The sequence below is a fragment of the Grus americana genome, chromosome 7 (assembly GCF_028858705.1).
Source record: "Grus americana isolate bGruAme1 chromosome 7, bGruAme1.mat, whole genome shotgun sequence".
In the NCBI taxonomy this organism is placed as follows: Eukaryota; Metazoa; Chordata; class Aves; order Gruiformes; family Gruidae; genus Grus; species Grus americana.
In genome coordinates, this window is record NC_072858.1 from 33,363,456 (window position 1) to 33,389,788 (window position 26,333).

Consider the following 26,333-nt stretch of genomic DNA (forward strand, 5'->3'; position numbering starts at 1 on the left):
GCGCGCACAAGCAAAGCAAAGCAAGGAATTCATTCACCACTCCCCATGGGCAGGCAGGTGTTCAGCCATCTCCAGGGAAGCAGGGCCCTGTCACGCGTAACGGTTACTTGGGAAGACAAACGCCATCACTCCGAACGCCGCCGCCCCCCCTTCTCTTCCCCCCAAGCTCCTTATAAACTGAGCATGACGTCATATGGTATGGAATATCCCTTTGGTCAGTTTGGGTCACCTGTCCTGTCTGTCTCCTCCCAACTTCTTGTGCACTCCCAGCCATCCCGCTGGCAGGGCAGTGCAAGAAGCAGAAAAGGCCTTGGCCCTGTGTAAACACTGCTCAACAATAAGTCCATAGAACAAAAACATCTCTATATTATCAACACTGTCTCCAGCACAAATCCAAAACATATCCTCACACTAGCTACTATGAAGAAAATCAACCCTCTCAGCTGAAACCAGGACATGTGTATAGACAAATTTTCAAATCATCATCTCACCAATGGTGACAATTTTTTGTTTTGTACCAACATTCAGCAATGATGTCCCTTGAAAGGATTTTAATTAGTAGTTTTAAGTGGTGCTGTGAAATAAAGGAAAACACAGATGACAGGTCATGTTCATTTTTTGTATTTTGTGTCTCAGATGGTGCCCTGTAAACTCTTCTCAGCTGCTAAGCATTCTAACCTTTCATATGTCATAGCACAGCTACAGTATGCATGAGCCAAGTCTGCTGTGGATATATATAAAATCCTCCACCTTTATCATCAAAACCTGCAGCTTCCAATCATGAAGAGACATGCAGGACCACCAGAAATTTGCCTTTTTATTTTTAACAATATGAACAAGATTCATCAGTATCAGACAATAACATTTATACCTGAAGATTAGTTTGAAATAAAGTATTTGTTAGAGAAGTTAGACAGCTTTTAATTTACCTATCTTTCCATGGTATACTTACAGGTCGTCCATGAATACTCTCAAAATACAGTAGACATTTCTGAAGATTGATTTTTTCCAAAGCCATTTGTTTTTTTGTCATATCCTATTTAAAAAAGTTATGTATAAGATTATGAGTCAGGATTTCATGACAAGGGTACAGGTAGGTATCTGTTTAATCATCTGATCTCCCAGATAAACATCAATAATGAATTCTGTTTCTTCCCACGCTGAGGGCAATGGGGACTTGGCATTGACTTAGCAAGAAGAGTCCAAATTTACATGACTGGAGTTTTAAATGAATCGAAGCACATGTTGCCCTCTCAAGGCCTAATGCAAAGGCGATGAGAGCTAGGAGATACTTCTGCTGATCAGAGGAGTTGCTGCATTAGGCCTCTACCAGTGGAAAATTAACAGTATTTATTCTGTCTGGCCAAAGTGAAGTCTGTGGCCTGAACTTGCGCTCTTTCTTCTGGAGAAAGATGCATGAATGAAAACGTACTGAAAGGCTGGAATCTTATTTTTCTCAGTGCCATTACACAAAGATCTAATACCTGATTGCCTTGATTTCTTTCAAAATTATTATTCCATGAAAGCAACTTAACAAGCTCAAAGTCAGAAAACAGTATTAGGCTATTGACAGAACGTTGCATTCTTATCTGGAAAGTTTCCAAGGGTACAAACTATGGTCTTAGTCAACAAAGCAAGAATCTTCGTGTGGTGTTGTATCAGAGCCCACATCTGAAACCTTTTTCTGGGGATGCCGGTTGAGAGAATATCTAAACAAGCACAGGTTTTTGCTTGAATATCACAGCCAAACTGCATGGATGTGGGGTATATCTATCTCACGGGTGGGGTTTTGGAAATGCAGGCTCAGAAATGATGACTGCAGCATCTGAGTAGAAGGTGTTGGCATTGAGGTTCCACAGATATCAGTGCAGCACTTTCCTAGAACATTTTTTTAATGTTTAGGTAACATTTATGAATAGTTGTTGCAACTGAAAAATGAAAGAAATATTTTACTCATCCATTCTAGGGAGAAATCAATTAATGAGATCTGTATGTTATTAACTTCTATTTGCCAAATCAGTTCATAAATCGTGGATAGCATTCCCCATTATATATTAAAAATGATGTAGTTGTAACAAATGAGAACAACCACCTTGCTAGACAAAATACTCAGAAACTTGCGAAAATGCAGAGAGGACATTCCTCAACTTTTTAATTATTCATCAAGAAAACCAGATTTGCCCTGGCTGTTAAGGGATGAAGAACAGAAAGCTTCAGCTGTGCAAACACAACACATTTACAGAGTGGAACGATAGATTCACAATGAAATGCCTAAATATCCAATCATTGTGATATCACAGCTAACACCCCATAAGTGCTGAGCATACTAGAAAAAGGTGCTACCTGTAAAATGAAATGGAAGAATAATCTGATCAGCCAGCAGGACATGACAGCCGGACAGTATACATCTGTAGAACTGTTATGGGGGAGCTGCAGAAAGTGCAGCCCTTTACGACCATGGGAACAGAGGTGGGCTTTCTTCCGCAGCCCCAGGTGTTGCTCTGCTGAACACCGAACACTAGCAGCTCATTTCTGTTCAAAAATCACAATATGAATCACTGGTAGCAGAAAGATGGACGTTGATTTTTCAACAATGCGATTTATCAGTGTTGGTGATATACCATTGTATGTATAGGTGTCTGCTGCAGGGAGCATACTATTTAATGGTTATTTCTCTCCTCCTATCCTTTACCCCCTCTTTCCAAGAAGATCTGCTCCTGCCACTTGCATATTTTCACTGGGTCAGAACAGCAAGGAGCACATGAAGCTAATGTAATTTTCCACAGTCTCTGCCAGATCACAGCAGATCTATATGAATTAGGGCCAAGTGTTGGGAGGCGTGGAGAAGAGCTCACCCACCACAATGAAGTAATGTGAAGAAGGGTGGAGTTGGGGGGACAGGGTGCCTTTCTGCAGACTAGGGTTTTTCATTGACAACTTGGAGGAGTATTTTTAATAATTAGCCTCTACTTTTTGAGAATATATCAAGCCCTGAAGAAGCGATGCTCTTCTAATATCAAAGGAGTACCTTGCTATTAACTTCAGCAGGAGCAAAAGCTTTTTTGTTTGCTGCCCAAATGCAAAAACAGTGCAGAACCACTAATCACATTTTGCCTTAAAGGTCTGTATGAATTAATTACTCCAATATTATCCGTCATTCACGTTTAGAGAAAAGCTGCTAACTAGAATGTAGGAGTATTATAAAGTAGCTAATTAGTTCACTTATTACTAGTTCTGCAATTAACATGAGGTTAATTCTTGCAAAAACTATTAAGCCTGGAGCAGCTGAATGGTTAGGAGGAAACAGGGAGTGATCATTAATATTGATTTTACACATGAGAAACAATCTCAGGAGGGTCTAGCATTTGGGCCTATTTCATTAGCTCATTTTATTAGCAATCTCAAGATGGGTTTGTATTCAGCTAAGTTCGAAATGTCTGATAATTTCAAAATCAGAGAAGGCAGGTGGACTCACAAACTACAGACCTGTCTGAGACATCTTAGGACTGTGGGCTGCATACAGCAACATGAAATTTAATGCTAATTAAATAAAAACACTGCTTCACAGCCAAGGAAAGCATGAACTGAAGCAGGTCAATAACGAGAGGACAGGTACATAAAGGTAACCAGCCTGAGAAAAGCCTTGTGGGACAGACCGCAAATCTTCAAACTAAGTACAAGGCAAAAGTTGTTTGTTGCACATAAAGAAAGAAGAAGGAGAGTACATGTAAAGCCAAGGTAGTAGTTTGGTTTTCATAACTTGGGAAAAAGGCACATAAAATATTGTATACAGTTGTCTTCCTCACTAGTAAGTTCCCTGAATGCTTGTGCCTTTGAAGCTTGCTGTTGTTTTTCCAGACAGAAACCGCAAACTCTGGGGACAGACAATACGATGGCGAGGACTGGGCCTGGCTGAGCCCTTCCACTCTCAGAGGCAGCACTTTGTTTCCATGCGGGCTGCGAGTCCAGGTTCCCAGGGCTTATGAAGTCTGCCACCTGGGGATGTGTGGTGGCTCATTACAAAGCAGCATTTAACACAAAAATAGGCCGAAAAAATTTAAAGGAAGGCAACAAGTGACATGACACATCTATCGAACGATGCCAGTTTACTTCCGCTGGGGGTCAGGCCAAGTCTGACTGTAGCCCCACAATGAAAGGCCACGTTTGCTGGAGAGCCACAGCTGAGCACCACGGGGCTGCTGCCCCTCCCCACTGCGACTGGGGCAGCAATGACATCCCCAGCCATGAAACACTTGGGAGTTGGGATTTGAGTTTGTTTTTTGGGGATTTGGTGGGGTTTTGAGTAAAATGATTCAAATTATGTCTATCTGCCTTTTGGCTCCTGAACTCCTCCATTCATGGTCTTAATCTTTTTTTTTCTTTTCTGAAACCTTGTACCTAAAAATGAGGTGAACTGTTAAATAAATCACGAGCTCCCAGCACAAGGAGCTAGTGACCCTTTTTTGGGGTTACTGAATCATTCACAGGCCAATCCCGATTTTCTCTAGGTCTTCTCATTCAATAACTTTACTTGAAGGCTTTTTTGTGGGCAGGGTGTTTTGTTCTGAAAACCACATTCTGCTATTTCATATTCAGATCTGATGGTTTGTCCTCTTTAGACATACCGAGTGGTTCAGGATTTTACTCCGCATGTCTTTTAAGGACGCTCATTCTCTCAGCTGTACTTCAGCAGGGCCTTAGAGCCTTTCCATAGCTGAACTTCAGGGGAGAATGCAGCAGGCTTTCATGGAAACACTATCCTTGCCCAAAATAACTAAATCTTGAAAAAAAGAAACATTTAGCTGCTATTAGTTTACGATTAATCTTGCTCAGATCCTGGTACACGATCTAAATGTTATATACAAAATAAAATATCTACAGTAACACCAAAGTTGCATGTAGCTGAAATGAAGCCTTTGATCTTTGCCGTAACCAGCAGACATCTTTGATTAATTTCACATCATCAGCGCTATAAACCTCATTTTCCCCCAACAGTCCAGGATGATTCATAATCAAAAACCTATCATTTTTAATGTTATACTTAAGGATCTACTAAAATATATAATTTTGAAATGGATAATTTGCCTTCATATTGTTCCTTTTCAAGCTTCTGTTCCATAGCAGGTTTGTACAACTATTATCAAACACCTTTGCTAACATAGTTCTTTCAACACAAGTTGTCTCTACAAGAATACAAGAAGAAAACAAGTAAGATCTTTTAAAAATATTTGACAACATTAACTTGTGCAAACATCTAATTTACATTACAGAATTCTCTGTGAGAATATTTCAAGCCAGCACTGCCACTGCACAGATTTAGGAGATTCTTTCTTGGAAAATCAGGAAAAGTCCACTAATTGAAAAATGAGTGGGACAGAGACCCATACCCAACTTAGCCTTAGAAGAGAGTTTTTCTAGACAGGTTATTGCCACTGACATCTGTTTTGGTGTCTGATCTCACTCCTTGCATAATAAAAAAAAAAATTAACAACTGAAAATATTATCACACAGTCTGCACTGTTGGGATTTTAGGACTATATACAGAACACCATGGTTTTATTGTCATCTTCTGTTTTCTTACACAGGAGTTCTGGTTATGAAACACTTTTTCCATTTCAGGTTTTAAAAAAAAGCAGTTTATAAAAAGAAACAATTAAAAAGTCAGTCATGTGTGCAGACCTCAAGATCTCAGAAGCACGACATCATTATGCACAGTTCTAGCTTCTATACAGTAACTAGCTGTTTAAGAACCAAGAAACGAAATGAAATGAAAAAAAAAAAAAAACCACACACACAAAAAAACTGATCTCTGCTGGGTACTTTCTACTACTGAAATCCACCCAAAATCATTTCTTAGTTCTCACATAGTTTGGTATTTAGTTCTTCTTCACTCCTCCTTGCCCTCATCACCCCCTCAACTTTTTTGTTCATCAGACAAGAGTCTAAACGTTACTGTGAACATTTAGATTTTAGGTACCTTTGAGGCCAGAATGCATTGCCTGGCTTGGCTGTATAGCATCAGGAATAGCAATAGCATTCGACAACAAAAATAGCCCTCAAAAAAGTATTTTTATGGACAGCGTGTATTGCAGAACAGCTTCAGACAGACCTTATAGTAGGGTGACACACAGTAAAGTGAAGGTACAGCACAATTTTAAAATATGTACTAGTTTAAAAACAAAAAATAAATTGCCCATCCAAGCAAGCATATTTTGTGGGATATTGCTCTTAAATTTAGAAGAGTAATTGAGAACATGGAAGAGCAGAGGCAGCATCAGCACAAGGAAACACACAATGTCAGAAGGGCAGAGCAGTCTGGATGGTTGTGCTGTCCATGTGATCATAGTCCAGTGCTATCAACTGGGCAGAGGCTTTCAGTATTTCTCAAGTGGGAGGGGACCTTTATTGTCAAAATAACATCAGGAACGTTTTTGATCACACAGCTTCTGTGGACTCAAGACAGGGATGTTTTTGCTGTCACCACCTTCAATACACTAGAACATGCGCTCCCTGCACACACAACCTCAAGCAGGCAGGTTTCAGCAGTGCCTGGCAAACTGTTTTATACATGCATCTCTGAGCAAGGAGTGCTCAGCACTATTTGAAAAAAACACCTGCACCTCTTTTTCTGTGCAACTCTTCACAGAAAAGTCACTTCAGAAAACTGCACTAGAGCTCCCATCTTGTTAGAGAGAAAATGCACTGCAGTGCCAGAAGAGAGAGGATGCACACCCGCCAGCATACCCTGAGATGGCTGCACACTGGTTAGTATCTGCCTCAGATGATAAAGTTCTGAAAGAAACGGTGATAGTTGTTAAATACCTTAATAGTCTCAGGAAGGTTAAAGTGTTGTCTTTTCTCCTTTAATCGTCTCAATACACTATCCATGGTTTCTTCTACTGAGGGAGCTGGTTCCACGCTTGTGGCCTCCTGTGTCCCAGCCTCTTTAGGACTCCCAGTGCTTTCACAACAATCATTTCTTTGGGGTACTCTAGAGATACAGTTTTGCTCTTCCGACATTCTGAGTTTCAGCTCTGAAAGGCAAATTACTTGGCAAGTAAATAGATTAGAAATATTTGCAAACAAGTTTCCTCCGACACTACAAGAAAAAAAAAAAATCCCTACTTCTTGCATACAATTATTATCATACCACAGTTGGGTAGGAAAGTAACTCTGCTTCACTTCAACATCTAACATCTTTTACCTGGTTAAAGAGAAATCCAGTGGTCAAGGGATGAGATGTGTCCAGGCCAATGAAACTTATAGCACATATGTATTTCTCTTTTTCCTCCAAGCCCAGCTTTGACATAAAAGGTGTTACCATGAGTGAGGACTGAAGAGGCACGGAGTGAAAGAGTGGGGTCTGTGTAGGAATCAGTGCAGAATTTCAGTGGGAGTGAGGTTAGGAAAGGGGCTTAAAAGGACAAACAGCGCTGGAGAGTACTTGTGGGAGGTTTGGTGTGGGTGGGATATTGAAGCAGAGCTCTCTCTCCCCCTTCTCCTCACTAAGTACATGCACTCTCAAGTGGTCTGATGCCTGGATAACTAAGAACATGTACAAGCCTGCTGAGGCAATTGTTGTCTAAGGATGCAGTCCTTCACAGATGCCTTCCTGGACAAGAGGCCATGTCTCTGCAGTCACCTGCCCCACTGTCCCCCCAGCTGTGCTTGCCTGCCCTCCTGTGCTGCTGCACAAGTGAGGAGGAGAGCAAGGACGCTCCCCTAAGAAGGGCTGGGGAGGCTAAGCTGTGCTGTGGAGCCCACCATGCCAGCTGCCAGCCTGCATGGTCTGTATATGCCAGGTCTGCATAACCAACCCCCCCTTCTCTAGTGCCATTTCAACCATAGCCCCCCCTTCCAGAGGGCTGCATTGCCATCCCAGCCAGGCTGCTGAACTAGTCCTCACTAGGAGGACCAGCCACTTTGCTTAAATAACTTCCTTTGGCAGAAGAGCACCTGAGCGACCCAGCAGAAGACATATAGGTTACAGCGTGTCCTAGCTTCCCAGTCAGCAACCGGCCTGGATGCAATAAAGTATGTAAGTAAGTATATTAGCTTGACATCAAGCCAAAGGCCCTGGAGCTCAGCAACCCATACAGAGCAGCAAGGAAATTGAATTAAGGTCTGAATTAGCTCCCTTAAAACCAGGCTTTGTTCCTAGAGTATGCCTGGCTGGTGAAGGACCTTGGCAAGGCAGGAGATTGATGGCTCCAAATGTGTTAAATTTATTGAAATCTGTGCAGAAAGAGTAACATAATTTTTAGCTGTGACAGTCTGACAATACAGGCCAGGTTTGCAGGGAAAAATACTCATTTTTATTACACTAGGAAGGAGGGACAAGCCTTACAAAATTGAAGAAGGATCTACAAGCACTTGAGTGCTTTTCCATTTCAACTGCACCTGTCTCATGAACCTCATAAATCTTGCTTCACATAAATGCAGTGTCATTATTCAGGATAATAAAATCAAGGGTGTTCACAGGATGAAGGCATTTTGGGTATGAAGGTGAGGCTAATCTATGATAGCTAGACCCCCTGGCTAGCTGAAGCTATGGTTGAGTCACAGAGATAATTTTCAGAAAGTTAACTATGTAGTTTGGCCATTTCCTCTCATTTGCCCTTCCTGGATTTGTAACACAAAGTTCAAGGGAAAAAAAATAAATCTAGTAATTACACAGCCTAGTATTTAAAGGAAAACTTTGCAGAAGAAATTTACTGAAAGCTGAGTTTCTAATTCTTTATTTACCACAATCACACCCTCTATATCTACAATTTTAACTATATCCAAAACAAATGATGAAACATCACAATTTAATTACTAGTGAGAATCTATTTATAATGGGGAAAAAAGATTTAGGTAAAATATAAATAACGTTAAAAGAAAAAAATAAATCAGTCCTGGCTACGTTCTCCCTTAGGGCAAGCATGTGACAGACCAACAGACATTAATGGTATGTGGTATGCAGACAATCAAGGGCAAAACGTGACCCTCAAGACCAAATCTAATATCTGGAAAGATCTGTTTTTATGATCAAAAAATAAAAGCTTTAGGGTTGTGTAACTTCAGTCCTAAAGAAACATTTTGCACCTATATTTGTACTATTACAGGGACACTTTTAACTTTGTAGGTCTGTATTACAGACACTCATAAAAATATTCAGACTAACATTGCCTTTTGCATGAATGCTGATAGTAATGAGGGAGAGATGATGTCTTTTTCCCCTTCCCCCTTTTCAGCCTTGTTATGAGGGTTGAACTGGCTTACTTTAGTCCTTGCTTTTAGGAATCAAGGCAAGGCATATCACCTAACATCTTTGTTGTCACTGGGAGACTTATTGTTGTGCACTAGTGAAAAATAAGCAGAGCACTGAGGTTAGAAAACTAACTCTAAAATATTCCAGGTACACTCATACTTCCAAAAGCTTCAGCAATAAAGTGAAATGACATGCTATTATGTACCTTTGAGCTGCTTACGACCTTTGGCCAAATCATTCATCCATTTCAGAACTTCAGGATTGGAAGTCTTGTCACCATGTGAAGGCTGAATGTAAAGAAAAAAGGAAGAATAAAAAAGAAGAGGAATTGATGGTTATACAATCAAACTGATAAAAACCTATCCACACACACAGTGTGCTAAAAAATGTCTGTAGTTCCAACTGCACTATATCATGATGTCATGTAGAGCATTTGGCTTGATCATGGTACTTGTGCCACAATGGGGATCTGAGTATTTTGGCTCTGAGCCTAAAAAAACATATAAGTCCTTGACTAAGTGGATAAGTAATCTCAGTGACTAATCTCAGTGACTTCAAAAGGACTGATCAAATACCTAATGTCAGTCTAGTTCCTAAGTGATTTTCAGGATGGTAACCAAAGCACTCTGTCCCTTGCAGGGATAAGCTTTTACTGCTTTAAGGCAGGGATTCTCTTGGGAAAAAGCACTTTAAACATTTCAACTGAACTGCTTAACTAATCAAATGAAAAAATCCTGCACAACAGCAATTTCAAAAGCAACAAACAACAAAAGCTTTGTATATCAGTTCTTTCTTTGCATTTAGAAATTGCCTCCAAATTAAAATCAATTCACACTGGATCTTCAAAACTCAGATATTTAAAAACAGTTTCACAAAATTAAACCTCTGAAATAAATTCTTTTCTGGTCACAGTGTGATGACTGTTTAAGTATGAAATTTTACTCCTAAGAGTATGTTGTGACCGTAAGGCAGTACAATTCACAAATGTATATTTAAGTTTGCAGTCATTGATGAAAGTACAAGGTAATATACAATTTGCTGAATTTTCATTTTCATGTAGTCATAAAATATCACAAACTTCCCTGTTTCATGTTGTACACATCCTTAGCATCACGGATGCTTTGATATGTTTATTCTGCACAATTCATATTACACAAACTAGGTCGATATGAAGGATGATCTTGCATATGCTGCACAGAGTACGCTGTTGACCTCAAACAACCCCCCACCAGCAACACACCACAATTTTGATTTCTCTAATTTCTGCCATCAGCTTCCATTGAGCCCTATGCTTTGGAGGTTTACAGGAGTCTGGCCTGAATGAAGGAATCTGCACAGCAGAGCAACAGTTTCCAAGCAAATGACTTCTACAAAGTAAATAAGTAGCTTTTCATCTTTTAAATCATTTTGGTTCACAAGCCTGTCAGCTATATTTCACTGATTCAAACTTCTCGCACATCTAGAAGATGGATATTGTGCAACAAAGGTAATCCAAAGAAAATGCAAATTACCGTCTCAGAACAACTGCATACACTAAAAGATGATAAAAAGATATTCCCCCATTGATGATTTTCCTATTTTACTTTACCAAAAATACCCTTTTTGCCTATTGTTTTGCATCAGTTTAAATACACTGGGATTCTTGCTTGCCTCTTGTAGTATTTCCCTTTATCTTTTCAATTATTATCTTACCAGGTATTTTTTTTCTTGCTCAAACTTTTCTTCATACTTCCTAATTTTTCTCTTGAGACTCTGAAGATGCTTGGTAAGTTGTGCTACTGTTTGTGGTTCTTTGCACTCTTCACAGTTACATCTAGAAGAACTTCTTGGCCTGCAAAAGCCAAAAGCATATTAGCTGGATCAGGGAACTGGCTATAATGGACCATGCCTTGTTTCAGGCACACTTAACATTTTCCTAGCACTTCAGAATTTGCAGCTAGGTTCTTTCACAGGATAGGGATAGGTTAGTTTTACAAAGTAAGCATAAAATAATTGCTTTTGCTTAAAGATACCCCTAGGGTTTACTAATGAGTTCACCATCTGTCTTTCACTCTCTCTTTTTTTTTTTTTAATTAATTGTGGGATTTCTGAATATTTCTCAAAAGTTTGATCTAGTAGGTCACAGCCTGATCCAGTATTTACATTTAACACCCACATATTACTTTACAAATCTTCCACCTGTAACAGGAGACTGTAATGACATGATTTGTAAAAGTAAGCTCAGGGAGTTTTTTATTACTGGGAATAAACATTATCATTTTGGAGGCAGTTTAGTTTCTGATTTTTACAATTGTAAATCAATAGATCTGATTATCATTTGTAGGCAGCTGATAGCTATGTATAGAAGTTTTTAAAAAAGTTTGGCAGCTGAAATTTTTAGTATTATACCTTGATAGCCCTTTTTATCTTATGTTCATTCATCAGACTAATTACTAACTAACATTTAAAACTGTCCTTGCTAACTATAATTAACAAAGACTTCAAACAATATTGTACTGTGTTATTACTGAAAAAATGCTAGATCTTATTTCTGGTATTGCAAATTAACCATGTTGAAATAGGCTACAATATGAAAATTTCTTGTTTATGACATAACAGTAATTGGAAAACACGAAGAGTCAAAGATCGTGGATTGTACAAAAATTATTTACAATATCTAAGAATTAAAATATATTTTCTTACATCATGAAAGGTTGAGCACTTGGTGGAGAAGGGGCAGACTCTGTGTCCAAATTAAATCTCTGGCTTTGGCTAAAGATAGAGCAGCGTGGTGACAAGAGAGGATTGTCTCCATCCGTAATGTGATACAGCAGTCGACTGGTCCCTAGGGAGTGATGTTCTTGTGGGCTGCTGTCCATGTCATTCTGCCAGTCTCTGTGGGCTGGCACAGGCTCTAGAAGGAAAGCATAAACCAATATGGACTGAGGGTCACTCACAAGATATTTAGCTACCTAGATAAATACAGAGCTGTACTTACAGAAGTATTCAAAGCATAAGTATTCAAAGTAAACAGCAAATAGTTCAGCAAAGTATCACATGCAGGATGAGCATAATACTGAGGATGAGAAAATAGAAAGGACAGTTACTGGCTAAATATAAAGCATTTTTGAGTTCCACAGAAGAAGGTGGGTACATGTGTTTGTAAACTATGAAGTGTAATACAAAGATGAAGAGCTTCCCAGAATAGTAGCATTAATTATATTTTATTAATTATATTTTTAATTATTATTTATTAATTATAATTTCCTAGATCTGTTTGCTTTTAAAAGCCACGTGCCTGAAGAGGATGACAAATGTACAAAACACGTTTAATTTTGTGATTTAGCATTTAGTCCTTTGGACAAGAGAAAGGCAGATCAAAATATAATGTGTCCTGATGCAAAGAACCTCCAGTGTTGCTTGCAGTATCCCGCGGAATTGTGTTAAGTTTGAAGTAACATAGACATAGGTCTAAAGAACACAAGATATGAAAGTAACAACAACCACCAATAACATTCAAGGTAGTTATTCAAGGTAGTGTGCAGTGACTGCTACTTGGAGGAGCCGTGCTTATGATACTATGCTAATATTGCCTTTACTATAAATGGAAACCCCGCCTCAGCTGCCTCAAGAGGTAACATTTGAAAAACAGCTGTACATGGATTTACTCACAGAAGAGCAGGCAAGCTTAGAAAAGTTCTTTCACCTTCACTTGCTTTCCATTTTCTCCTCTGTACGTGGGACATGACGTTCCCATGGTGAGTGGGTATTTCCTTCAGGATTTTAATGGAACCTTTGTAATGCATTTTATTTGACCTCTGCCCAACAGATACTGAAGCTACAAATCCCAATTGCTGCACTGGGACAGTGGGGACAAACCAGCTCTGAATGGCACCCTTCATAGAAAGCAACTACTAATTTAAAAAAATAATAGCTACAACGGCCTAAAATACCATTTTATCAGGCACTATCTAACTGTTTTTGCTTTACAGACAACAAAAAATTCAGTTGTATATTGTATAATCACAGTTTAATCTGTCATGCAAATGTTACATGTGGCTTTTGTATCTATAAGTTCATCTGGTCTAACAGCACCATCAATTATAATTGTAATTATGTCAAGCATTTGCACAATGAGACAATGTAGTTGATTATTAATTCTAATCTAGTATCTTTCCTCTAAGTATTTCATACTCTGTAGGTCAAATTCAACTCTCCGTGATATCAGAGCAACACCCAAAATTTCTAAATCATGCATGAGATTCAAATCCTCCCATAGAGCGATCCAGAAAGGCATCTGGGAGAAGCAAGGGTAGAGCACTGTACCAATCATGGGAAATGATGTACACAGAAAACATACAGTGATAAAGGCTTGAATAAATGTTGTTCTGCAAACAAAGGTGTCTCTTTCTGGCAAGTAATTTTTCCTTACCCTGCAAGACTTAAAAAACTACTAGTTTTGATTGGGTTTTGTTTTATGGGTTTTTTTCTTAAACTTTTGAAAAACAATATTGTCAATGAGAAGCAACTGGCTTGCTTATCTTTGTTTCACCATCTTTGAACTTCAAGAAACAAACAGTCACTGTGAAATAGGTTGACTAAGAATAGTTCCACTATTTCTCATGCTCTGTTATTAAAAGGAATATTTTTTTATAGTCATATTAAGTAGCAGTCTCTTAACTGTAAAATGTAAATGATGTTATAAAAAAATCAGCCAGTCTGTGTATGACAGGGGCAGGAAAAAAGTTTCCAACCTTTGAACTCTGATTTTCTGTGGACCTAGAAGTACTCCTCTTGCAGGAGGCAGTCTGTACTGCTGATAAACTATGTGGTCACAGACATTTGCTCCTTTCCACATTTACTGCCAGGCAATTCTACTAGGCCCAACACAGTCTCAGAAATGGAAGACAAGTACACATTCAAGACTAGACACTCCTGGAAGATAAATGGAAAGGACAAGTAGTGGCTGGAGCAGCCCCAGTGTAAAACCAAACACACAGAGCTGCGAGAGTTCAAGGAGGTTTTTTTATTTGGCTAGCAAATGAAAGGGAGACAACCTGCACACCAGGTGAATTTGGGAGTATTTCCCAAAGGCCAGGGCTCTTCCATTTCCTTGGCACCAGGGCTTCCTGAAAGCATTGCTCCACTACAGCTCACGAACTGCTGCAACTTTGTTAGGGCCCTAAGAAAGGTTTTAGTCCCAAGTCTATGACAGATGCATTAAATGGCTACTTACTGTCCAGAAGTGGTCAGCAAGTCATTCAAACTGATCCATTTACATGACCCAGTTACTAAAATATCAGAACATGTCAGGATGATGACAAGTTATAACGAGCTCCATTTTTAATTGCAAATTAGGGCCATCATCCTGATTCCAGCTCTGTGCAGATCCTAAAGACACTAAGCATTATCCTGAGAGTAGCCCATGAACTGACCAAACATCTACCATGTTCATGTGTCTCATCTAATCTTAGCCTCTATTTTTGCAAAAACTGGGAATTAAAACTACCTCTAGCCAAGCCAGTAAGTTGCCCCTTATCTGCATTTCCTCCATCTCGTCTACTCACTCCAGCTTAGCACTGACAAGAGCTTACCACAGGACTTAAAGCCAAGATCTAGTATCTTATAATATGCAGTATGCTTCAAAATGTGGACTTCAGTCCTATGACAAGAAGTCATATGTTACATGTCTGTATGTGATATTCTTTAAGTAAAATAATAATATGCTGAAATCCATTGTATATAAAAAGAATATGCAGATGTGATGTGTTCATTCCTCAATGTGTTATGTCTGTGAATGTCAGTATCATAATTTTTAATTTAAAAGACATTTAGAACATCTTGTAGTAAAGTTCAGCTGCTCACTGCTCGAGTCACATATTTGATGTATACCATATCCCAAAGCTATAAGAATAACTCACACTCTGCTTTTCTTTTTTCCCCTTAAAACCTAGCTTAATCTTAAGCTCTATCCTTGCAATTCTTTATGGTCTCATTTTGACAGCTCTAATTCAAGTTTTTTCATATTCAAAAGTAAACTGGAAATTGTTGACTTTGCTCAGAGATAAGAATTACTGTTCACTTTAAAATTTGCATCCTGAAATACCCTGTCATTTCACTAAACTGTTCTAGTTTCTTTCACCATACATATAATAGGGGGTTTTTTTCTATTTTTTGTTGATGAAAGAAGTTAAATAGACTACACAATCATGTTTATTTTAAAAATAATACATTTGTACATTGCTAATATTAATTTTTTTATTGCCTGATTCACTGAGCCACGGCTAATAACTAGAGACATAGTATATATGGCACATCATCTAAAAACATTCCTAGCCTGGTAAAAATCTCTGGACTTCCATCCAAGTTTGAGCTGAAATAGCCAATAGTCCCATGTGAAAACTACTTAAACTGAATGTATCAGACAATTTCAGTAGTAATTTAAGAGGCAGAATTACGACTAGCTCTATCTATGCAAAATGGCAACTTATTAAAAAAAACCCCCACAAACCACAAAGCAGATGTTAGCAGGAATGAGCGTACATTAAAATCCTCTAAATAGGTAAGCTCTAATTAAAGCACAAGTTTGAACTCCTAGAGTGACAGAGCATGCTCTGAACTGCGTGAGAGAAATGCTACATCATCCAGTATTTGTCTGTGTAGCTGGAGATAGGCAAAACAGGAACTAGAGAGGGCTAGGGGTCACTAACGGTATGAATTAAAGCAAAATCCAATCAAAATAGCAAACATAAGCAAAGGAAACAATTATGAACCATTCTAGCGATGAATTATGAATCTACCAGAACAAAACAATTCAGTAAACTGTTGGAAGAGGAGGAAAAACCCACCCTGCCATAAAGGAAAAGAGTCAATGCAGATTTCGTATGGGCTGCAAAATGTCTCTGCCTGTGCAGCACGGCTATGAGATCTGTCTCTGCCTCAGATCCGTGCCAAGGGACTAGCAGCAGTGCTAGTTCCATACTTGTATCCAAGAGCTATTAAGGTATTTGCCTAGCTGGGATAAAGTATCCCTTTTTTTTTTTTTTTAAACTAAAACTCAGGATATTCAGTATTTTTTGCACTCCTTCATCTTTATAATAATTTGGATTCTACATATCATTTTCCTTAACTGTGCAATGCAAATCTCAAACTTTAGAATTAAGTAGAACACTATCATTTGTGGGTTTTTTTAGGTAAATAACATACTGTTATTTCTTGCTGAAAATTCTGAGCAAACAGCCTCTGAAATAAGTTCTTCTGAGCCCGACCTTTACAACCTTTATTCTGACATGAAACATCAATTGCAAAGGAGTTACTGACATATCTGCCTTAATTTTGACCATACATGGCAAATGATTTATGTATTTGTGTATTCATGTCACTTGTCTGTGAGACGTATTAGTCATATTGCTTTTGACCTATTTTTCACGAACAGTGATTCCTCTTCTACAGAGCATCATGACTCTGCCAGCCCTGTGACTACAAGCTATGAACTGACAAAAATAATGCCAAGCCTTAGGGCTATTTATTTGCAAGGACTGGTTTCCATATTGAGGAAAGAGGGAGAGATAATACACCACAGTTTGCCCAGATGGGTAATAATATGGGTTCATAAATGATTAAAATCCACATGCTGTAAAACTCACCTTCGCTATCTCTCTGCTGATGCATTAAATTAAAATCAATAATAGGAGAAATGAAGTGATATTGCTCTGACAAAAAGAATGACAAAAATAGAATTACATGATGTGGCAGGTGATCTCACACAATACAGACGTAGGAAGTAGAGAGCCTAAATTTACTTGAACAAGAAAAAAACAGATTAAAACTGAAAAGAAAAGAATCAGGATTCTTAAAACCTGTCTGAAAAGCAAGACTCTCTCTCAGAAAAACAGAATGTTGTAGCCATTAATTTCTGTTCTTTTAACAGGTATCACCCCTTTTTACGTTACAGAGCATTTCCATCAGGAGATGGTGCTTTGCATTAGCTCTGCACTATTTCCCAAAGGACTGCAAATCTGATATTAAACTGCAAGTCACAGGGCTTTTTTATAATTGCAAATGAGAACACATCATGACATGATTGCTTACCTCCATAACTGGCCCCATCAGCTTGCACACTGGTTTGGACTGATGAAGGGGCTGGATCCTTGGGTGCCGGCAGCTGAGGAGTTTCTTCCTGGGTTGGCAGAAATGCTGAGCACAGATCGGTTTCAAGGGCTTGTAGCTTCAACAAAGAATTCTGCAGACAAAAGCAGAACATTGGGCTAGATAGAGAACAACAGAATACAGCGATTGCTCTTCAACTCACTGAGCCCATTAGCAGCGCCTGCAAAGGGGTGTTCCACTAGCAGCTCTGTGAGGATGTGCAAGAGAACAAACGTGCACTATTCCACCAGTTTCTTGACTTCTGGTTATTTAAGTCCCAATTTACATGGATTATTCATGACACGTGGGAAAGATGACTTCGTCAGCAAAAGACGATTTATTCTAGGAAGCCAAACTGAGACGGTGTCCCTTTTCTTGGTCTTGAAGCAATACACTAAGCAAGTATTTCATTCATTGGGCTGACATCACGATCTGATGATATTATGTCCCTCCCCATTTACCATTCATAAAAAAACAAATCTCCCTCTCCAGCCTATTGTGCAGTACGCAGCAGTGAACAAAGAGTTACTGAGAACACACTCCCTCATGGGATTCTTGGAAGAGATATTTTTTAATTGGCTGTTTTAGAGTGACTTCTTTATGTAGACTTAGCTTTTATGTAGGCTGCTGCTGCTTCTGCAGGGCAACCAGATAATTTCCTAGCTGTTGCAAAGGTAAAATTAACAGATCATTGTCACTTGCTGCAGATAAATCAATGAGGACAAAGCTAGTTATCTATAACATCACTTCCAGCTACTGTGTCATGCTTGGTCCATTTCTCATTTAAATCTTTAATGCTGCATGCAATATTCAGCTGTACAATCTGACACAAGCATCTTGCTGTGATGTAAATGCTGTGAAAGCCCTAATCACCATCTGACTGGACAAAATGAGTCACTACCAATACCCTAGTATTCAGTTCCCCTCTCGCAGGGGGAATATAGCTTGCAACATAAAACAAAACCACACAAGGCTGTCTTAATAATCACACAGCTAGCACGCACAGAATTATACATAAAATGTTGTCACTCAAATGGTACATATTTGTGAAAAGCAATTTCTGAAAACAAATCTGAGTTGCAACAGAAAAAAAATTCCTCAAGTTTATACTCCAAAAAGCTCCTTTCCCACTCCGTCAAAGACCTGAAACCAATTTATTGATTCATTTAATGAAATAATGAATTTATTTATTGGAATAATTTCCTTTATGTAACAATATGTCACTTATGTAGTGTGTAGTTTAATATGTCTTTGCATTAATTTTATTGTAATACAGCCCTTTTATAAACCCAAGGATGCCAGTGGTTTTAGGTTAAAAAACAAAACAAAACAAACAAACAAACAAAAACTCCAAACTAATTTGGCTGAGAATAGCAGGGAAGATTTCAGCCTTAAACCTTTCATTTCTTTTATAGAATTCAGGCAGTGAAAAGGGAGAACAAAGTAGCTCTTTCTAGGAAATACCTCAAAATAGGGAAGTTTCAAAAAAGCACAAGATCACTATAACTAGATCCTGCGACCCTGTATGTGCTGTCAGGAGTGCTTCAAAATCCACATCCCATTCCACAAAACAGATTAGGTTACAATCAAACACTTGGACTTTGGCCTCAGCCTAGGTCAAAAAGGAAATACAGGAACACCTTCCTTCTCCTGGTCCCAGGGCGAACAGGAGCTCTGGCCATTCCTATCAGAAGCAGCTTGATATCAGAGATGTGTGAGCAAAGAAATGGCTTGTGTTATACATTTATTTTAGAATTAAGTCGCTCTCATCTGTTGTCAAGATACATTTTGACATCTCATCCTATAATTCCAGAAAAGAAGTGACAGCAAGATCAGGCACTAATTCATAATGAAATGCTTAAATGTAATACTGTTTTTTAAAAATATGGCATGATACAGAGCTAGTTTCTATGATCTGAGGCAGAAGATACTTCTACTATTCCCAGGTACACGTTACATTAACTACCTACCATCCTCTGGCCCAGCTGCCATTTGTAAGGGTAATTTACCCATCTTGACCAGCAGCGCCTCATCTTCACACCTCAGCCTCTCCAGGACTCTTGAAGGACTGGCATCCTTTCCTTGTCACTTACTGACACTGTTTGGTCCAATATTTTACATATATTACTTCAAAGTGATCTGGTTCCTTTGACCTGTCTCCTAGAAAGAGTATACCAGGTGTGCAAATGTCCCCACCATGGGCTTTATCAGCGAAGACCAATATAGCGAATTCACTCAGCCTCTCTGTTCACAGCCATATCACCTTAGTGCCCGTTTTAAATGTCAGCCAGCCAGCAGTCCCGGCGATACCCTACCTGGCTTTCTGCTTTTGGTGTTTTTAGTAGACTTCTTACCATCAATTTGAGCATCTCTTATGAGCCACTTTCAAAGTCTTCTCCAATCCTCTACAGTGCTTTCTTGAATTAGAGACAGAATGATAGAAAACATCTCACCTTCAACAGCTTTCAAGTGGCAGTGAATTCTCCTTGTTAAGAGAAGGGTGCCGACTTGAATCGTACCCATGGCACTGTTTTGGGAATAGTTTTCATGACACGACAGGCTTCGTTTTCCACTGCCTCTCACCCCAGCTAGACCCAAATGAGGCGGCTGTGGAATTATCACAACAGAGGGGCAGCATTTTACAGTCATTAATGTCATCTAGGAAAAGATGACTGTGCCAGTTACAAACCAGTGAGGACTCTGATCCCAGCCCTATCAAGAGAACTGCTGATTGCTACCTAGTAAGGGAAACATAGGCAAACATACCAGAAGAACATACCAACAAGGTGAACGTAGGCAAATAATTGACAAATACACCTAACCTTCAGACTGTTACTTCAAGCATTTGACAAAAATATTCCCATATCAAGAAAATATATTGACTTTGCATCACTATTTCTTATGATACATTAATATTTATGGCAAGTTCAGTATAAAAGCATTCCCACAGACTACATTGTTAAACATTGTATTTTGGCAATGCTTATGCTATAATTCACCAGCTGGTTTATATTCAGTTGCTCTAAATGATATTTTTCACCCATCTGTGGAAGGTGGGTGGATGGCAAATTTCCAGTCACTGCCAAACACTAAAAAAATTCATATAATAATAATAGTAGAAATACCTTATATGATTTCATGAATGTATCCTTGACAGAGATTTAATGTAGGGAGAAAAAGACTAAGTAGCTTTGGTCATTTTGATGTTACCAGGGAGATGATGAATCTGGAGTATGCCATCAACCTCATCTTACTCCTGAAACACAGCTGAGTACTACGGTGCTTCCACAGCGCACTATACATGAAAAGCCACCACATATTTATGGGAACACATGTAAGGAGACATAGCTTTAAGCAAAGGCCAAGCACAAAGCTGCCCAGGGTCACCAACTCATGGGCAACAGGAGCGTCTTAGTAAATGGTAGGGATGATGTTGCTGCCTGCCCTGCTGCATGTCCTGTCCTGCCCCTTTCAGAGAGCTGCTTGAAGTACCAGCAATGCCAGAGCAGCCAGGCTGGATCCTGGCAGCCTCAGACCTCCTGCTTTGTGGCGGGAGCAGTGCAGTCCCCTGTTTCTGCAACTGCAGCCCAAGCAGAGTTGCTCTGGGAGGGGACACGGCCATATTATCAGCAACTGCCAGTGGGTCCTCTATCCTTGGGCTCGCTGGAGGAGGCCAACATGCTACCAACTGCTGGCAAAAGGAAGGCAAGAAGAGAAAATAATAAAGTCTGAGCCTTGTTTTTATCTTCTTAAACCTCCCAAGTTCATCTGAAATCTTACTGACCACTTCCAACTTCCCCCTAATTCTTCAATACTTTCCAATACCAGTTTCCTGTACTGATGTGACTGCAGGTGTCCTGCAACAGTGGTGGGATGTGTACTCTTCTGCGCTGCTCACGCTCAGCAATACATCTAATCTGGAGATGAACCAGCCTGTGCACATGCTAGTTAAAAATCCTTGGTGGTCCAGGCCTGCCCCTTGGGCCCAACTGGGCCATCTCTGGTTTAAAAGAATTTGCGAAACACATTAGAAGCAAATACAAACAGCTAAAATACATGGAGAAGGAAATGTTAGGTCATGATTGGTACCATCATAAATTTTAGTAAGCTTTTATATGAGAAACCAATATCACTGAAGTAATTTAAGCTATGGCGTATTATACCAGCTAATGATCTCTGTTCAAATACTTTAGATTTGATGCTCATTCCAGCTTTACTCTGGTGCCTAATACCAGTGTTTCTGATGCAGTAATTCATGATCCATGCTAATGCAAATGAAAGGTCATATTAATATTTAAAATGGATCCTTAAGTTTCTTTGGAAAAATAACCATATTGTTGCCTCTTAAGAATAGTATTTTGCAAGTTTGAAAAAGAAGCAACTATAATTGTCTTGGACAAAGGTTTCTTATCTCTTTTTCTGTCCGCTTAAAGTAACTGACAATTCAAAGAATTTGAGCTATGCCAATTCCACTGAAATAAGAAAAAATATCCCACATTATTCCAGATCAAAGACAATGGAAAAATAAAGACATTTACAGGAAGTCTGAGGAAAACAGAGAGACAGTGTGGTATTTCTCTCCTATTTGGAATTTCTGCTAATGCTTTAAGAAACCACAGTCATTAAAGTATCACTCTTGCCTGCTGGAGAAAACACCGTACAAAAGGATTGTCGTTTGCAGAGCAAGCTCAGCCTGTAGTAAAGAAACCATCTTGACTAACAAGTAAGCTTGTAGACTGTACCCCACTGACAATCTCTCTTTCCACCCAATGATTACTGAAAATCAAGAGCTGAGACCTTAGGGCAAGGAATTATTGAGATGATAGATAACCTCTTACATCTAAATACCCCACACCTACATTCACACTGCTAACTCCCTCTGGAGAATGGGACACTGAATGAACAAATACTCCCAATTTATCACCAAAATGTTGTGGCAATGAGTGGGAGTCCCCTGAAATATCTTATAACCTTTTTCTTGGTAGGTGCCCTCTCTCTTTTCTTGGTAACTCCCTCTCCAGCTGGAGATCCCTGCATGGGACCCTGCAGGATCAGCTCCATGTGACGGTTTGGTCAGCACATCCAGGGTGTTGTAGCCTGATGGGACACAACATGCCAAATGGAGCCTCACAGCCCCGCACTCTCCCTTACTGCACCAAGAGCTACAGCACTGCCAAACCTGCTAATCAATCAGTGTCCACTGCACATCCACACAGAGAGCAGATAGCTAACAATGGCTGACAGAGAGCCTCTGCTGTTAGAAATAATTTCGTTCCCTGAAAAAGCATGGCTATTATCAGTATCCTTTGTTTTGTCCTTATGGACATCCTAAGGTCTGGTAAATTTAAGACCTGAGGGAAGAGGGAAAGGGAAAAAGTCTGCCCTACCCATGGACCCCTCCTGGTCTCAGCCTGGAGGCTGACAGGGACAAGGGAGGAGAAGCAAAGTCCAGACTTGCTGCTTTCTGCATAAACTGAAACCATCCTGCTCCGCACATTGTGTTTCTGAATATTAAGGATGCCTGCACCCTGCCTGTGGGCCTGCTCATGCCCCTCCGGGACAGGAAGGCAGCTATTTATTATATCCAGTTTATTGATGGATTTACTGGATTTATGAAATCAGATGGGGCCGAGAAGGAGAATAATCCAAGCTTTCAGTATTTAATGGCCTTTGAAGTGATTCATATAGAAAAGAAACTGAGCAAATATCAACCCGTTCAATTTCTTCACTCTAAGGAAATTAATGCTTTTATACGTCACATTAGAACAGTGACATATAAAAGCATCTCCCTTGCTTTTTAATCTGAGAGTTCAGGTTAAAATAAGATAGGTGTATTTTATGTGAACGCAAATAAATCTCTGCAGCATCTGTTATGACAATATTTGTGTCTGGAGGCATATGACATTTTCAATACAGAACTTCCTTTATGGGGAACAAGCAAGCAACAATAAGATAGAACAAGATATGCCCTGGGTCTGTGTAATGCCATGGGTGAGCAGTGAGGAGAAACACCACTTTCTCTAATCCAAGAAGGGAATTTATTTTCTTATGAAACATATCCATTTGGGTTTGCAGTAGACCTGAGACACAACAGAATCTAACATTTTGCAAAAGAAAGGACAAGAATGTAACCCTTGCTCATTCCTCATAAATTATTAGCAATTTATTTTAATTTCTGATCTAATTATCTGGTTTAATATCTTATACTGATTTTATTTATTATAATATTTTATCTTAACCTTTGAAGAATTCTTTGCAAGAATTTTAAATGGAAGGTTTTAAGTGGAATCTTTGGTAATTATTAGCAATAGGGCTTCTCAAAAGAATCAATAACTTGATGATTTCTCCCAAGGCCTTAACCGGCTAGAGAGAGGCTGAGTATATTCCCTTGTATTGGTCACAGAATGTGCCTAACTAGTTATCACTGAGATTTTTCAATAGCAACAACAACGACATAAATGCACAGGAAATAATTCATTGTAAGGAGAAGACTAAGTCTGAATTCCTTTAAAAGGACACATTGTGGTTTTCCCCTAAAGAAAGTCAGGCGTCTATTAATAGACACAGATGTTCTCTAGTTCATTATGGAAACAAAGCTGGGGTTTTTTTTCATTTTCTGTTGTTCTGTTGTCTCGGTGTACACTTAATATTGTCTGCTCTTTGTTTAAGTTCAGTATCGTCCACTGCCCTTGCAGTATGTAAGCATACTCCATGCTAGTATGCTGATACCCTTGTTTGCCAGAGATGCTTTATAAGGTTTTCCAGTTTGAATAATTGCAAAGCTTTTTTTTGGCCTCCAGTGTATTGCTGATCATGAGAATCTAGCCCAGGCTCATCCATTGTTTGACATGATCACACAAACAGCTTCTTTGTGCTCTACTCTCACACCATCCTCCTGCCATAATCCCTGTGAAAACAGCTTTTGTTTCAAGTGTCACAGGTGTTATTTGGCTTTTCTTGCTTCCTCTCTTCGCTCCAACCCTCCTCTCCTCCCATCTTACAACAAGAGTACCTTTTAGACTACATTGTACTCTTCATAGTTTATTTATGCAGGATGTAGCAACCTTGGGAACTCTTTATTTTTCAACAAAACATAACTGATAGCTGAACACATATGAGCTGTAATATGAGGAAAAAATCAAATGTTCTGAAATTATGGCATTTCACTCAGTCAATATTGAATGTTTAATTCTTTCCTGTGCACAAACCGAAAGCAGCATAAAGTTGGATTAAAATATTTTAAAATCTCTTGCTTATGGCTTTTAAACTGTTATAAGCAGTCTCGTATCACATTTTTAAGCTTTTCTTCAAAAACATGACTAGAATGATTAATTAAAAAGCTAACTGAAGATTCTCAAGTGATTACATTATTCCAAGACGTAAAATTAATGAAAACCAAATACCTAATTCAAAATTTGTAACACTATATTTCAACTTTTGATTAAGCTTACCTCATTTAAGCTGTGAAATGGCTCAGTTGCTTCTTTTGGTGAAATGCATGTGTTCTGATCTATTCTACAAAACAAAACAAGAATTTTCACTCAATAGATTGCTTATCTGTGCAGCAAATATTTCAAACTTTTCATCATGTCTGTACATAAATTACAAGTTATGGGATAAAGTTGTTTTATTAAAAAAAAAATATGTCTATGAAAGTTACATGTGTATTTTTTACCTCATTCAAAACAACAGTGATCTTACTGGAGTCCTAAATAATATATTTAAACTGTGAATGAGGTCCTGGAAATTATGACATTAAAATCCAGGCTCCCTCAGTCACACAGAAAAAGTCCTACAGAAGCATGATTAGCTCTCAGTATCTTGGTGAGCTAGGGTTAAAGCCAAGAAAAAGCTAAAACATGTGTTTAAATCTAAGCACAATTTGTCCCACATGCTTTAGGCCACGAACAAGAGTTTTTCTGTATCAGAGCCATAAAGAATAAATCTTTCCATATTTAAACTTGATGGTATTTCAGGCTCCCAATCTTCAACTTTCTGCTTAAGTTCTGTTTTGCACATTTCACAAAGACCCAAGGGACTCTCGTGAGGAGCTGGAAATCCTTTGAGTAAGAGAGATCTCCACATTTTCTCATGAGTGTCACTTTGCAGCCATCAGAGATGTCCAATACCTTTGGTTCTCCCTCAGTGTATCACTGCTTCTCCACATGGAAATGGGAAAGGAAGGTCCTGCACTGGCAAGGGGAAAATCTCTTCCCTCTGACTATGGCTAATGAGACAACTGTGTCCCATCCAGGCAGATGTGGTCATGGCCTAGGGCTCCACACACCTACCAGCTTACAAACTCGCTCTACCGAGGAATGGCACTGAAGCCTAACAAAAACCTCCTATAGATTAGCTGAGCAAACTGAATAGCTTCATACCACAGCTCTGCCCTTCCTCAAAGCAGAGGCCTTCCACACTCCACTTCAAAGCCTGACATGGGTCTATCACAAATTGCAACTCAGCTGAAGCAAGAAAACGATCGCTGTCTCAGAGAATGAGAATTCTCATTGCTGAAAAGGTGTCAATGTTTGCTGGCCCCTGTGAGACTCACTCACAGGCATAATCAAAACTAACACAAAACCCAGATTCCTTTCGACAAAATAGTTCATATTTTTCAACCTATTGTGCTCAGTCATCCCAGCAAAACCAAACAGTTCTAAAAGTCTCTGGAGACCTCCAAAACAGTACAGACAGATGTGCAGACCTTTGATGTAGTTCCTCATAGATTTATGAAGCATTTAAAGACTGAAATGATGGATATGCCACTTTCCTTACCAACATAGACACTTTAGATAGCTACACCAGGGTGAACAACCATTTGCCTCCAAACAGGATCAAAGGTGTGCAATTCGCAGAGGAACAAAAATGAGTCATTTTGGTGGTGGTACATCAAGTACCAGAATGAGAGGTCTCACAGGTCAGCCAGCCTGCACCTCCCTCAAGACACACA

The 26,333-nt window shown here is 39.2% G+C and overlaps 1 protein-coding gene across 2 annotated transcripts in view; it reads right to left on the reverse strand.

Annotated features, from left to right (window-relative positions):
• Positions 1–26,333, reverse strand: part of FAM13C (family with sequence similarity 13 member C) — a 54,120-nt gene that overhangs the window by 8,091 nt on the left and 19,696 nt on the right. Inside the window, exons 5-11 of one of the 2 annotated variants that reach the window (XM_054832266.1) lie at positions 24,832–24,895; positions 17,324–17,474; positions 11,936–12,146; positions 10,946–11,084; positions 9,459–9,540; positions 6,823–7,034; positions 953–1,036 (exon numbers count right to left, since the gene is read on the reverse strand). In XM_054832266.1, coding sequence (XP_054688241.1) covers positions 953–1,036; positions 6,823–7,034; positions 9,459–9,540; positions 10,946–11,084; positions 11,936–12,146; positions 17,324–17,474; positions 24,832–24,895 — 943 coding nt within the window. The remainder of the gene's footprint in view (positions 1–952; positions 1,037–6,822; positions 7,035–9,458; positions 9,541–10,945; positions 11,085–11,935; positions 12,147–17,323; positions 17,475–24,831; positions 24,896–26,333) is intronic. The other variant, XM_054832267.1, reaches the window with a different exon arrangement.